Source organism: Salvelinus namaycush, unplaced genomic scaffold, assembly GCF_016432855.1.
Source record: "Salvelinus namaycush isolate Seneca unplaced genomic scaffold, SaNama_1.0 Scaffold832, whole genome shotgun sequence".
In the NCBI taxonomy this organism is placed as follows: Eukaryota; Metazoa; Chordata; class Actinopteri; order Salmoniformes; family Salmonidae; genus Salvelinus; species Salvelinus namaycush.
The window spans coordinates 36485-51799 of NW_024061567.1; the positions used below are offsets into that span (position 1 = coordinate 36485).

The 15315-nt window shown below is 43.0% G+C and overlaps 1 protein-coding gene across 1 annotated transcript; it reads left to right on the forward strand.

Annotated features, from left to right (window-relative positions):
• The first annotated feature begins 6096 nt into the window (after nt 1–6096).
• On the forward strand, nt 6097–13822 carry LOC120043004 (aspartyl aminopeptidase-like). The gene is made up of 15 exons (XM_038987731.1): nt 6097–6122; nt 6480–6570; nt 7016–7104; nt 7236–7349; nt 7607–7732; nt 7904–8028; nt 8264–8348; nt 8513–8620; nt 8705–8782; nt 9070–9153; nt 9736–9896; nt 10595–10634; nt 10874–10975; nt 12987–13154; nt 13575–13822. Exons 1-15 carry the CDS (start codon nt 6117–6119, stop codon nt 13623–13625), a joined length of 1428 nt encoding a protein of 475 aa, XP_038843659.1. The 5' UTR covers nt 6097–6116; the 3' UTR covers nt 13626–13822.
• The last annotated feature ends 1493 nt before the right edge of the window (nt 13823–15315 follow it).

Consider the following 15315-nt stretch of genomic DNA (forward strand, 5'->3'; position numbering starts at 1 on the left):
ATGTTGAACTTCAATCCCCTCAAGCCAGGGGCACAATATATGAATTTATGGTTGGATCACAATTGCTGTTATAGTCTGTTGTGTCTTTGGCATAGTTAAACTGAAGACTTATTTTTATCAAATCAATTATCTGTAATTATTATTACGTGATTAACTAATCACGTAAATGTAATTAACTAGGAAGTCGGGGCACCAAGGAAAATATTCAGATTACAAGTTATAATTTTCCTAATATAACTTTCAGATATTTTAATATCTAATCAATTAGTCTTCTAATTAATGAATTATTATTTACCTCACGTTAGTCTCATTCCAAATGTCGTAAATTGTTGGTTATCTGCACGAACCCAGTCTTCACTATGAATCATCCATACATCAATTGTCTCAATCAATTATTTATTAACTAACTAAATAATCACAGAAATACATAAACAAACAAACAAACAAACAAAGTAGATATGGTTACAGGGAAATTATAGGGGATGTGCGCTAGTGGGCTAAACCAGTATTGCAGCTTGGTAGACAAAGGGACTGAGAAGGGCGCGAAAGATAAAAGAAACTACAAAGTTGATAATTATAACCATTGAAATGCTAATCCTTTGCACATGAACGCTCACTCATTCAGGAATAATTGCAATCAATCAATATATTTAAGCTCAGTGTGTCGTCGTGATCTCTGTTGGAATCGTCCTTCTTTCTGTTGGAAGTTCATCAGCCCCTCTCTCTGCGTTCCTGGAGTCTTTGGTTAGAATGGCTACTTCAGAGTACCATTCAGAAATGTTCTTATAGAATAGATGTTTTGGCGGTTGTCGGCCTTCGCATTCAATGGTTTAGAATTCCTAGCTGCAGACTAGTAATTAGTATCAAAGATTTGCTCTTATTCTGTCGGTATCGATAGTCTGAGTTTCAACAACCATTACAACCTTAGCTGATACTCAGGTTTATGGTCTCTACTCAAACCTTAGCCCTCTCTGTAATCGAGGTAAGCTGGTCTCTACTCAAACATTAGCTCCCTCTGTGATCGAGGTACAGGTCTAAAGGGAAATTCCCAAGGTGGGGGTTATATCCAGAACAGTATGAAAGGGCTGTCCCATGACGCCAGATCAATGTCTCTGCTCATGGGGCGGGCCTATGACTTAGTTAAACTCCAAAGGGAATTGGAGTTTCCTTCATTAAACAGTTTAAAATCACATTACATAATTTCAAAAATAGTTTAATCTTTACTTATTCATTTTATACAACAATTAGATGCAAGCCTCACAACTGAGACTCTTGTATAAACAGAGTTATGGTAATGTGGCTGTATTGTCTCATGAGTTTCACAAACATTAAACGAAATAGACCGGTCGTAGCTGGATTCTACCCCGACCGTGTACACATTCTCCAAAACATGGATATTGTTCAGTTCTCAAGTTCTGTGATGTGGAAGAGGTTCCTTTGTTCTCCTGTGAAACTTTCTTTCTATACTGTCTGGCCTTGAGGAGAGACTCCTCTTGGAATTTATGACCTGCATAACAGAGCCTGGGTGTAGGGGGAACAGAGAGAGGTGGTGAGAGAGAGAGAGAGAGGATGGTGCAGAGAGAGGGGGATGGTACTCTCTATCCCCAAAGAGGACCACGTCATGACCTTGGCCTGTACGGAGAATTAAGTAAAACCACAAGTCCAAATCCCTATCTCCATCCATGGCTAATTTGGGAAAGGGATGATTTTTAGCTAGCTAGTTAGCCACCGGAGTACAACAACACGAGATGCAACAATTCAAGTTTTTTTCTGTCAATAAAGACGTTTGACTTGTGATGTGATTGGTCTAAAGCCAAATCCAAACTGGCTTCCCTTGACACTTTTTTTTTTTTTTTTGGTGCACCAGTACCAGGACAGCTGAATGATGGGCGTTTTCAGGTGGAGTTTTAATGCTCTTTCACGAGCGTACAGTTTCAGGACAGGATTTATAATGGGAAACATGCTTATGCATGCTGTGCTCCATATTTATACATCTCTATTTCTGTAGGTGCGCAGTATTTTCAGAAATGGCACACGCATATATTTAGTGTGAAAATTACACAATGGTTTTAAATGAGGACCCTGGAGTTTGTGAGGGACTTAGAGGAGGTTTTGAGGTTGTGAGAGGATTTTGCAACTATAACATTTCTGTCAACTGTGACTTTCATTATCACACTGTAGCAATTTAAAAGTGCTGTTGATATCACTTGTCTCAACCAGATATGACACTTGACATTCAACCCCTCCACTTATCGTACATGTTACAAATAATATGTAAAGTGTTCGGTTTGGACAGATTAAAGCACTGCTCTTCCTTTTTCCAATGTTTTCACTTGTGTCTCTGTAAACAGGAAGAGAAACCATTGTGAGTGTATTGTTTCATGGGATTGGTTGTCTTGAGCATGAATAGTGAAGTGAAAATGTATTTTGAGTTGACCAAGTGCATCAAAACTGCAAAGAGAAAGATGTATAATAAACAATAATACTGTTCTTACTGGGTTCACATTGTCCCGGGTTAACCGTATATTGTTAGAAAAGGTTTGAATATTAACAGAAATGCCGCCAACATTAAAAACATCTTAGGACATGTAATCTTCCCTTTTTTTGTGTTGTTTCTACATGTTGTGTATATTGAGAAAACGACTCTTATCTTGAGGATTGGTGCACACACCCCATATCAGCAGAATCAGAGCAAGACAGAAAGCACATAATGACCAGCTGCAGAACGAAAAGCTAGGCCAATATTTTCTGCTCAGACCGACAGCAGAATAAAGGGCAAAGTGATGGTCCTTTGACAGGTTTGAAACAGTTACATGATCTTGTGCTGTCTGAGAGGAGGAAGTGGTGCTGTGTAAATGTATTCTAGCTTCTATGGGTGACTTTCACAATGACAATACATCTCTTGGGCTGTGTCTAAGGGCTATGCAGTACAACCACCACTTAATAATAAACTATGTGTCAAGAGGTCCACTTCCTGCTCCAGCAACAATGATAGATGATAGACACCACCACAAGACCGAGGAGGGTTATATCAAGTGTATGTACGTGATGGTTAGAACTGGTCCTCCAGGTTAATAACAGGAAAACCTATCAAGTGCTATGTTTCTGTTATTAATAATTCCTTTCAATGATTACCTTAATAAATGCCCTATTAACACATACAGCAGAGCAATACATTATTTGAATTTAAGGGAGTTTGTGAGAGGGTGTGAGAGGATTTTGCACAGGTATGTGTACTGTGGCACTGCTGAGTGCTGATGTTCATTTTACTGATGTCACGCCCTGGCCTTAGTATTCTTTGTTTTCTTAATTATTTTAGTTAGGTCAGGGTGTGACATGGGGAATGTATGTGTTTTTTGTAGTGTCTAGGGTGGTTGTGAAGTTTAGGGGGTTTATTAGAGTAGTTGGGTTTATGTTTAGTATAGAAGTCTAGCTGTGTCTATGGTTGAGTGTAGGTATCTAGGAAAGTCTATGGTTGCCTGAATTGGGTCTCAATTAGAGACAGCTGGTTATTGTTGTCTCTGATTGGGAGCCATATTTAAGGCAACCATAGGCTTTAGCTGTTTGTGGGGAATTGTCTATGTTGAACGTAAGTAGCTTGTGTGTGCACTTTCGTTTGTAGCTTCACGGTTGTTTGTTGTTTTTGTATAGTTTGTATAAGTGTTTCGTTTCGTGTTCATCTTCAAAATAAAGAGAAGATGTATTTTGCACACGCTGCGCCTTGGTCCACATTCTCTAAAGAAGACGATCGTGACAACTGATCAATACACATTTTTATTAGCATCACATTTAGGCTATCTACATCACACTAAAGGTCTCACTTCTAAAAAAATAATGCATTCTTCCTCTCATGAGAAACCAGTACAGTTTCTAAGGTTAAGTAGTCACCTGCGCCTCCCCCCTAATGTGTGGTGTGTTTTCACTTCTCAAACCTCATAACAGACGAACCATGGTAGTGAAGTATAATCTTGTCTTGTGGCGAGCTGCTCTATTCAAGCCACAGTCTCGTGTGGCTATCTTTCAGTGACAAGGCTGAAGACTCTCCTGGTTGCGTTTTGACACAGTGGCGGAATGCGAACGAAATTAAGCTCGAGCGATGTTTCTGTAGGCTACTGCGATGAACCTCCCAGTCATTTATTGGGTAAAAAAAACACCAACTTTTAAGCATCACTGTGCCTTTTTCAGGATAGAATAGGGTCAAATCATTCCAAACAATATAACAATTGCTAATGTTATCTGCCCACTAAATAAATCCCACAGGTAATACAGAAAAAAATTATAAGAGTTTGACAAATTTCAGTTTGTGACAAAAACAAGCAAGAAGGTTTCTCAACAGTTTTTACCCCCAAGCCATAAGACTCCTGAACAGGTAACCAAATGGTTACCCGGACTATTTGCATTGTGTGCCCCTCTTTTACACTGCTGCTACTCTCTGTTTATCTTATATGCATAGTCACTTTAACTATACATCCATGTACATACTACTTCAATTGGCCCGACCAACCAGTGCTCCCGCACATTGGCTATCTGCATTGTCCCACCACCCGCCAACCTCTCCTTTTACGCTACTGCTACTCTCTGTTCATCATATATGCATAGTCACTTTAACCATACCTACATGTACATACTACCTCAATAAGCCTGACTACCCAGTGTCTGTATATAGCCTTGCTACTCTTATTTTCACATTTATTTTTACTGTTTTAGGTTTTAGTCTACACCTGTTGTATTCGGCGCACGTGACAAATAAACTTTGATTTGATTTGAAGTATAGTGTAAAGAATCATTGTACCATCTGAACCGCTATTAAATATATTTTCCAGAACCAAAAATATTGTATTTACAGCTATTTTGAAGCTGGTGTACAAAACCGAAAGTAAAAGACGCAACAACTAAACTTAAGGATGGGAAGCATAGAAATAGCGCACACAGAACAGATCTACCGCATCTTAGACTTGCTTTCAATGAGAATGACAGATAATTTCTATGTGAATTAGGTCTGGGCGTCCCAAACGTTACATATTGCAACTTTTAATAGGGGTCATTTTGAGGTCCTTTTGACCATAGTCCAGCGGCTACGTGAAGATTTTTGCGACTTTGTGATAGAGCCACTAACATATCACACACAGCTAGGTAATGTCTATATAAGTAATGTTGGCTATACAGTGATCCCTCGCCACTTCGCGGTTCACTTATCGCGGATTCGCTATTTCGCGGATTTTCATAATGCATTTTTTTTTTTTTTTTGGTGCATTGTGCTCTGCATTCTGATTCGCTAAAAACTCACTCCCGCTTCTTGTATCAAAACATGCTACGAATTGTGCTATCATTTTGTCGTCTCGTGCAGTTATGTGTACGTACATAAAACAGCTTGGCAAATTTACATTAAGTTGGCCAAATTATCTTGTAATTTCGAACATCTCCTAAACCCATAATGTCGACGAAACGGCCTACACGTGAGTCACTGTATTTGTATACATGTAATAGTTGCTAATTGTAAAAAAAAAAAAAAGTTTTCTATTTCGCGGATTTCACTTATCGCGGGTCATTTTCGGAACGTAACCCCCGCGATAAACGAGGGATTACTGTAGTGCCAAAACTGATTTTGTCCATTAGTCCCCTGGCAGTAATTTCCAATATGGCCACCAACCAGCTGCGTGCATGGGGCGATATTAGACTAGATTCACATGACCATATCTCCATAAATAATTGGTACATACAGCCCGTTGATTGTTTAAAATCTTTGAGGGGGTCTGGAAAACACAATACAATTGCTAAAAAATGCCATATATACGTATCCTTTAAACATTTTGTAGAAAAGTGGGGGAAACTGATGCCTGGTTGACTGTCATCCTTCCCAAATTGTCTCCAATCTTTAAAATGTCTAGTATTAGTGGGCCAAGTTGGATGCTTGGAATGACCTTGTGTGTACTGTATTTGGTTCTTATCCACTGTTTGTTTCCCTTTCACCTCCTGGCCAGCAGAGGGCAATACCACGTTCCCCTCCCCTCAAATTACCCATTGTTAGTTTCTACATCGGTGGTCTTTATCAAATCTGTCAGATTTCTCGGGTGCTTTACACCGGGTACAGAGTTTAAAAGTCCAGTTAAACATTTATGCAGGTAAGCGCCATAAATTATGATTTTGCAGGCGGTTTATTTATCGGTGTAGCTAGCACAGAGTGGTCTGATTCAACTTTTAGAAGCTGCGTTTGCTGTGTCTAAGGTTTGCATTACAATGTGTTGGCTAGCTAATGTAGCAAGCAAGCAAGGATTAGCCTGCTGTCTAATTCTTCACTCAGCTAAACGTGTATTCTGTTTTTGGACTAGCCATACAGTCTATTGTCATGTTATGACACTGCTTCTTGCTAAATTGTATTTTGCTTGCTGTTCAGCAATCTCTCATTCTGTTTTGCTTCCCAATGTTATACAATGCTGTGTCAGGCAGGGCATGTAACGTTATCCTTCTGCTTTCACTAGTCACTGATCATGAAAAGTTCAAAGGAAGCTGTGCAGACTGCTGCCAAGGAGTTCCTCCAGTTCGTGAACAAAGGAGTGTCTCCATACCACGGTCAGAACCCGACTCATTCTAGGACTGGTAGTTTGATAGTTAAAGAAATGGTGTCAGTGCTACAGGTTCAGAACAATGGCAATATAATATTTTGTAGGCATGTAGCTGTCAAGAGCATGTAACCAAATGCAGTGGGAGTCTATTCCAACCTAACTTGAATGACCTTGATCTTTAAATAAGATAGATATCTTGCAGGCAGATGTCCTCTTTCTGAGCCTGTATTGATGCCAGTTTTATTGCGCAGCCTACCTTTGCACTCTGATCCACGTACAGTCCATTAACACTGTCCTTGGCCTAGATCCCCTCCTGAGCTGTCTTAAAGCCACCCTCTTATCAGACATTTAATTTATATGTCCCCTGGTTGCACAGGTTGTAACTCATAAAAGGAACGAGGTGGCTTGAAGTTAATGTCCTGCTCTTTTCACTCTGTCCTATTTGTGAGCAGTGGTTGAGGAGTGTAAGTCTCGTCTGCTGGGGGCTGGCTTTACTGAGCTGAAGGAGACTGAGCAGTGGAACATCAAGCCTGCCAGTAAGGTCAGTCAGTACATGGAGGTTCCAGTCCCACACTGATCTACACAGCATTATAGGGCTTCATCATATAGGGATCAAATAATATTTTCCTGTCAAACTGTGCTTGATTGAGAATGAACTACTCCTTTTCTCAGTACTTTGTGACCCGTAACTACTCCTCCATCATCGCTTTTGCTGTGGGCGGACATTTCCAGCCAGGCAATGGCTTCACTATGATTGGAGCACACACAGACAGCCCCTGTCTGAGGGTAAGGATGAAATTCTACACTGGGCAAAGAACTGGGCCATGTTCATTAGGGACAAAATGTTTTGAAACAGGGAGGTAATGTCTGAACTTGTCCATTTTAAGAACAAAAATATTAGTTTTCCGTTGCCAAACGATTTGCTACGGTGTACCCTACTGAACACGACCCAGGGCTAACTTCGCCAACCACTGGGGATAGTAGGTCATACTTGTATTTGGTCGCTAACTTGACACCCTTCTCTCTCTGTGTGGTTGATTCAGATTAAGCCACGGTCCAAGAAGACCAAACAGGGCTGCCTGCAGGTCGGGGTGGAGTGCTACGGAGGAGGAATCTGGAACACCTGGTTCGACCGTGATCTGACCATCGCCGGTCGTGTTATGGTCAAGGTATGACAATGTAACCCTACCCATCTAACCCTTCATTCACAACTGAAACATTAATGTTGGCCCATTCTTAGGTTTCTGAACTTGCATGAACTGTGTTGAAGTGTGTCTGGAGAATGGAGGTGTGTTTGTGAGAGGACCTTACATGGAAGTTGTTGTGTTATTGTGGTGCAGACTGGAGATAAGCTGGTCCATCGTCTGGTTCACGTGCCCCGGCCGATCATGAGGATCCCCCACCTGGCCATCCACCTCCAGAGGGACATCAATGACTCCTTCGGCCCCAACAAGGAGAACCACCTGTAAGTCTTAACTGGCTTCCTCTCCTTGCCGCCTCTCCATCTACACTGATCTGAGGACAGGACAGGGGAAGGCAGTATGGCAGGAATTTGCTGTCACCTGTTCTGTTCTTTCACATCAATGCAGTTGAAGGGGAGGAGACCACTATAGACTATTGAGATACACCCCTCAAGGGACCAGGAGAACAAACATGAATTGGACATAAAAATAAGCATTTAGTAACTGTGTGTGTGACAGAGTGCCCATCCTAGCCACTGCTGTGCAAGAGGAGTTGGAGAATGGCTGCTGTTCCACTGGGGATGCCTGCGATGCCACCACTGTTGTAAGACTCTTAACTATCCATATCTCTCACTGTACACTCTACAGTACTAGATACAGTTATACACAGTCCAATGTACCACACACACTAATCAATCACTTGCCTTACTCAACTTCAGTAGGCCTTCAGTACATTAGTACATTTCTCCATCTCTGTCACTCGTCCAGGCAGAGAAGCACCACCCGGCCCTGGTCAAAGTGCTGTGTTCAGAGCTGGACGTTCAGCCTGAGGCCCTGCTGGACTTTGAGCTGTGTCTGGCTGACACTCAGCCAGGGGTGAGTCTCCTCTCCTCAACACCTCCACCCCCTCTGTTGTTAATGACATTGATAACAGATTACTGACGTGTGTCTGCTGCATAGGCAATTGGAGGTGTGTTTGAAGAGTTCATCTACTCCCCTCGTCTGGACAACCTCCACAGCTGCTACTGTGCCCTACAGGTGAGTCTCCTCTCTCCTCTGTTCCAACTCAACACTCCACCTCCAGACACTAACACCAGCCACCTCAACAACAGGTCTCCTTCTCAAAGTACATAAAGCTCTGAGAGTAGGAACCTCACATATTTTCCTCCAGTGTGTTTGAGAGGGACGAGAGGAATCGGAACATGACTACCACCATAATGTGAATGTCCTCTTTAACCTTACCATTCATTCTCCTAACCTCTACTTCCTCTTTAACCTTAACCTTCATTCCCCTAACCTTTACCCTCTTTTCTGCTGTCCACTAGGCTCTGATGGACTCCTGCATCTCTGGAGACTCTTTGGCCACAGACCCCAACATCAGGATGGTAACTCTGTTTGACAATGAAGAGGTCGGTACCCCAATCCTGTGTTGGCTAAATTCCTTCTGTGTAGAGCTTGGGCTTCTCCTTATCACTGGCCTATAGCTATGAACTATAACTAGGGCCCAGAGTGTTCTGGTGGTCAGGAAACCCCCCTGGGGACATATTCACAAAGTATCTCTGATAAGGAGTGCTGATATAGGATCAGGTTCCCCCTCTGATTAATTATAATTTAAAAGGTACAACTTAGCCTAGATCAGCACTCCTACTCTGAGATGTTTTGTCAATATGGCCTGTATATCTAACTCAGGGCTCTCCAACCCTGTTCCTGGAGAGATACCCTCCTGTAGGTTTAGACTCCAACCCTGTTCCTGGAGAGATACCCTCCTGTAGGTTTAGACTCCAACCCTGTTCCTGGAGAGATACCCTCCTGTAGTTTTAGACTCCAACCCCAGTTGTAAAATTACTTATTTAGCCTATCACCCCCGCTAATTAATAGAATCAGGTGCTCTAAATTAGGGTTGGAGTATAAACCTACAGGAGAGAACAGGTTAGGGTTGGCCAAACCTATCTGGTGTGCTAACACTTAACACTTCCCCCTGTGGCCTGTAGGTGGGGTCAGAGAGCGCCCAGGGGGCAGCGTCCAACCTGACAGAGCTGATCCTGAGTCGACTGTCCTCCTCCCCCACCAACCTCACAGCCTTCCAGCAGGCGGTGCCACGCTCCTTCATGATCAGCGCAGACATGGCCCACGCCCTGCACCCCAACTACCAGTCAGTACCATACAGTAACCTGTCAATCACTCCGTCTCTATAGTAACACTCCAACTACCAGTCAGTTTACCCCTACTCCCTTTGTAGAAACGCCGTACTGTTAATCACTCTGTGGTTGCATCCCAATTCTCCACCATTTTCCCAAAGTGTCTACTTCCTGCCATGGATTTAATGGTGGAGCCTCCCTCCAGCCCATTATTACACCAATCAAATGTTTTTAGATCCATGACAGAAAGTGTGCAAGTGCAGTCAGGTTCTAGAACATCATCCCAACTACCAGTCAGGTTCTAGAACATCATCCCAACTACCAGTCAGGTTCTAGAACAACATCCCAACTACCAGTCACACTTTAGAAAAAGGGTGGAGAATCAGGACACAATCTCTGTCTCTAGTAACACCCCAACTACCAGTCAGAGGTTGTGTCCTGATTCTCCACCCTTTCTAAAGTGTGACTGGTAGTTGGGATGTTGTTCTTGAACCTGACTGGTAGAGACAGTGTGAATGTTTGTATGTTTTCTATGGAGAGTAACAGCATATTGTGTACAGTATGCCTGGGGAATAATAGTCTCACTTATATATTTATATTAGATCTATAATTGACTGCTGTTGTACTGTTTTTGTGCCGGCTGGGACCAGAAGACAGTTTGAAAGATGTTTGCTGTGTTTATAGTTTTAATCGACTTTCATTTTCACTCTAGGGAGAAGCATGATGAAAACCACAGACCAGCCTTCCACAAGGTACAGAGCTCAAATTACCCCCTCAGCAATACACACACACTGACAACCCTCATTAGAACTGGTGGACATATTGTTGGAATCTTCTACAAAAAATGTCTACAATTAGATTTAGGTAAAATAGTCATGATGGTCCTGTGTAATATTTGTGGCAGACATGCTATACAATTACTTATGTATGTTTTCTATACAGATATCTGAAGTTGTAGTCAGTGTGATTGTCTAAATGTCCTCTCTCTCAGGGTCCTGTAGTTAAATTCAACAGTAACCAGCGCTATGCCACTACGGCTGTGACGGCCTCCATCTTGAGAGAGATCGCCAGTCGTGTTGGTGTGCCTCTACAGGTAATTGGCGCGTGTGATTTGTTCATACATACTTGTTTCTGTGTGTGCTTGGTGCACTGCGTGGGTTTGTGATCTTGTTTCTTAAATCCACTCTGCAAGGAGCACATCTCCTAGCAAAGTAGTGCTGTGGTGATTTAAAGCAAGCCTTAGTCTAGTGGGGATTTAAACCAAGCCTTAGTCTAGTGGGGATTTAAATCAAGCCTTAGTCTAGTGGGGATTTAAATCAAGCCTTAGTCTAGTGGGGATTTAAACCAAGCCTTGGTGTAGTGGGGATTTAAACTAAGCCTTGGTGTAGTGGGGATTTAAACTAAGCCTTGGTGTAGTGGGGATTTAAACTAAGCTTTGGTGTAGTGGGGATTTAAACTAAGCCTTGGTGTAGTGGGGATTTAAACCAAGCCTTGGTGTAGTGGGGATTTAAACCAAGCCTTGGTGTAGTGGGGATTTAAACCATGCCTTAGTCTAGTGGGGATTTAAACCATGCCTTAGTCTAGTGGGGATTTAAACCAAGCCTTAGTCTAGTGGGGATTTAAACCAAGCCTTAGTCTAGTGGGGATTTAAACCATGCCTTAGTCTAGTGGGGATTTAAACCAAGCCTTAGTCTAGTGGGGATTTAAACCAAGCCTTAGTCTAGTGGGGATTTAAACCAAGCCTTAGTCTAGTGGGGATTTAAACCAAGCCTTAGTCTAGTGGGGATTTAAACCAAGCCTTAGTCTAGTGGGGATTTAAACCAAGCCTTAGTCTAGTGGGGATTTAAACCAAGCCTTAGTCTAGTGGGGATTTAAACCAAGCCTTAGTCTAGTGGGGATTTAAACCAAGCCTTAGTCTAGTGGGGATTTAAACCAAGCCTTGGTCTAGTGGGGATTTAAACCAAGCCTTGGTCTAGTGGGGATTTAAACCAAGCCTTGGTGTAGTGGGGATTTAAACCAAGCCTTGGTGTAGTGGGGATTTAAACCAAGCCTTGGTGTAGTGGGGATTTAAACCAAGCCTTGGTGTAGTGGGGATTTAAACCAAGCCTTGGTCTAGTGGGGATTTAAACCAAGCCTTGGTCTAGTGGGGATTTAAACCAAGCCTTGGTCTAGTGGGGATTTAAACCAAGCCTTGGTCTAGTGGGGATTTAAACCAAGCCTTGGTCTAGTGGGGATTTAAACCAAGCCTTGGTCTAGTGGGGATTTAAACCAAGCCTTGGTCTAGTGGGGATTTAAACCAAGCCTTGGTCTAGTGGGGATTTAAACCAAGCCTTGGTCTAGTGGGGATTTAAACCAAGCCTTGGTCTAGTGGGGATTTAAACCAAGCCTTGGTCTAGTGGGGATTTAAACCAAGCCTTGGTCTAGTGGGGATTTAAACCAAGCCTTGGTCTAGTGGGGATTTAAACCAAGCCTTGGTCTAGTGGGGATTTAAACCAAGCCTTGGTCTAGTGGGGATTTAAACCAAGCCTTAGTCTAGTGGGGATTTAAACCAAGCCTTAGTCTAGTGGGGATTTAAACCAAGCCTTAGTCTAGTGGGGATTTAAACCAAGCCTTAGTCTAGTGGGGATTTAAACTAAGCCTTAGTGTAGGGGTGATTTTAAACCAAGCTTATGGGAGAGATGAGGGAGACTGAAACGAGAGCCTCTGCCTCTTAAGAGTAGATGATGAAGGATGTTCAGCTCCCACAAGGGCACTTTATTCACCTCAGGGCCTGGTGAATCTACGGCTCTGGTCCATTTCCCTCCCTGAAGTGTGCACTCATTCACCCCCATGTGGACTCAGAGGAATGGACTGGTGTAAAGCCAGATTTAAATAGCAGAGATGCAGGAATGACAGTTCCAGTTCTGACACATGTTGAGTTTCCCCACACAGCTGACATCCAATTTATGCCTGAGTGATTAATGGGCATCCATGTCACATGGAAATGTAATCAATAAAACTGAATGTAACAGTACATTTGTGTATTCTTTCCACAGATGCTTCAACTGTACCTTGTAAGCATGTGTTAATTCATTACCCTCCTGACCCTGTTTCTGTGGCCCCAGGATGTGATGGTGCGTAACGACAGCCCCTGTGGGACCACCATCGGCCCCATCCTGTCTTCCCGCCTGGGGATCCCCGTGCTGGACATCGGTGCCCCCCAGCTAGCCATGCACTCCATCAGGGAGATGTGCTGCACCTCCGGAGTGCTCCAGTCTACCAGCCTATTCAAGGTACTGGACCCTGTACTAACCCACTCCAGGGTTGGGGTCAATTTCAAGTCAGGAAGTACACTAAAATTCCAATTCCCTTGAATGCTTGTCAATTAGGAAAATGTGGCTTTGGAATGACCCCCAAAATCCTGACCCACTCCATCACACTGATTCCCTTTTCACTCTGCTGTTTCTCTATGAGCTAAACTGAGCCAAGCGGTTCGGCCTGGGTACGCATCTACTGTAGTTGCTGGACAATGTGGAAGGAAAATATGAGAACCAGCACAGTGCGGTTGGGAACAGCACGATAGTGTGAAAGTGGTATCAGACAGTCAGTATATTCTATGGGTCTAATTGTGTTGTAATCTGACCAGACATAGTGAACCATAATGTCTCACTATGTTGGTGTATGATCATGTGTCTTTTGTCTGTTCTTACCAGGGCTTCTTTGAGCTCTTCCCCACTGTGAGAGACATGGTGACTGTGGACTAGCCTGGGGAAAGGACACAACATGGACAGACAGATGTCCTCCTCTGGGTCTCTCTACACACTGTGTTATTTGTATACTCACATGACACAGTGCTACAGCAGATTTTTTTGCACACATTCAGAGGCAAGGAAAGTTATTTCAAATGATGTTTCTGATGAACTGAAATGGTTTATAAAATAATACATATTTTATCTACACATTCTCTCTCCTTCCCTTGTTTTTGCTGACTCATTCTAATACGAAACTGACTAATTCGTGGAGGTCATAGGATAATTTTAGATGTACTTTAATGTCCATTAATTTACATAGAGCATACATTTATCTTAAGGCTCACAGCCCCCCCCCCCCCCCCCCCAGAGATCCGCACACATATAGCCCAAAAGGCTGGAAGCAATGGAAACTGCAGCGCCCCTGGACCAATCATATGGGGTTAAGTGACTTGCTGAAAGGCACAACGGCAGATGATGCATTTCCGCACTAGATGTTCCCCTCTTGAGTTGGGATTCGAACCGGCAACCCTCTGGTTGACGCCTGCTTCTCTAACCGCTGCCTCTTATGTTGCACTGGATCTCCAATTCAAATAAAGTGTTTGGCCCACACTCTATAGCAAGTCTAGTACCAGTGGTGAAACAACATACAATGTTGGCAAATATACTGAACAAAAATTTAAACACAACAATTTTACTGATTTACAGTTCATATAAGGAAATCAGTCAATTTTAAATAAATTCATTAGGCCCTAATTGATGGATTTCACATTACTGGGCACGGGTGCAGCCATGGGTGGGCCTAGGAGGGCATATAGGCCCACCCACTTGAGAGCCATGCCCAACCAATCAGAATGGGTTTTTCCCCACCAAAGGGGTTTATTTCAGACAGAAATACTCCTCAGTTTCATCAGCTGTCCAGTCCTGGGCTGGCGTGGTTAGACGAGGTTGGAAGCGGCTTATGGTAGAGAAATTAACATTCAGTTCTCTGGCAACAGCTCTGTTGGACATTCCTGCAGTTAGCATGCCAATTACACGCTCCCTCAACTTGAGACATCTGTGGCATTGTGTTGTGACAAAACTGTACATTTTAGAGTGGCCTTTTATTGTTCCCTGCACAGGGTGCACCTGTGTAATGATCATGCTGTTTAATCAGTTTCTTGATATGCCACACCTATCAGGTGGATGGATTATCTTGGCAAAGGAGGAATTATCACTAACAGGGACGTAAACACATTTGTGCACAATTTGAGAGAAATAAGCTTTTTGTGAGTATGGAACATTTCTGGGATATTTTATATCAGCTCATGAAACATGGGACCAACACTTTACATGTTGCATTTGATATTTTTCTTAAGTATAATTAGAGGAACTGAGGAATACATGGTAAAAATTACTTTAACTTTGTTAATTTCGCCCAGTGGGCTATGATGCAGTGGTGGGTCTCCCAAAGGTAAACCAGCCATGCAGAAAGACTAACCCCTTCCGCTCCTGATCCGAAGCAGCGCGCATCCCGGGATTTACACATTTCTCGCAACACTTGCTGTCGCACGCACAGTTGGTGCGCTTCTGCTGCCGAAAATCCACGTCCTTCCTTTGGAGTCGGAGTGGATGTGCGGCATTAGAAAGTCCCTCCGATAGTTGACACGGATCATGAGGGTTTAAAACGCACCGCTCAACAGCTCTGTATGTCTTGGGGAAAACC

Bases quoted from the DNA above. Each gene is read 5' to 3' on its own strand.
- LOC120043004 (XM_038987731.1), top strand. The intron at 6,571-7,015 runs GTCAGAACCCGA...ATTTGTGAGCAG, and splicing joins AGGAGTGTCTCCATACCACG to TGGTTGAGGAGTGTAAGTCT. The intron at 8,621-8,704 runs GTGAGTCTCCTC...TCTGCTGCATAG, and splicing joins TGGCTGACACTCAGCCAGGG to GCAATTGGAGGTGTGTTTGA.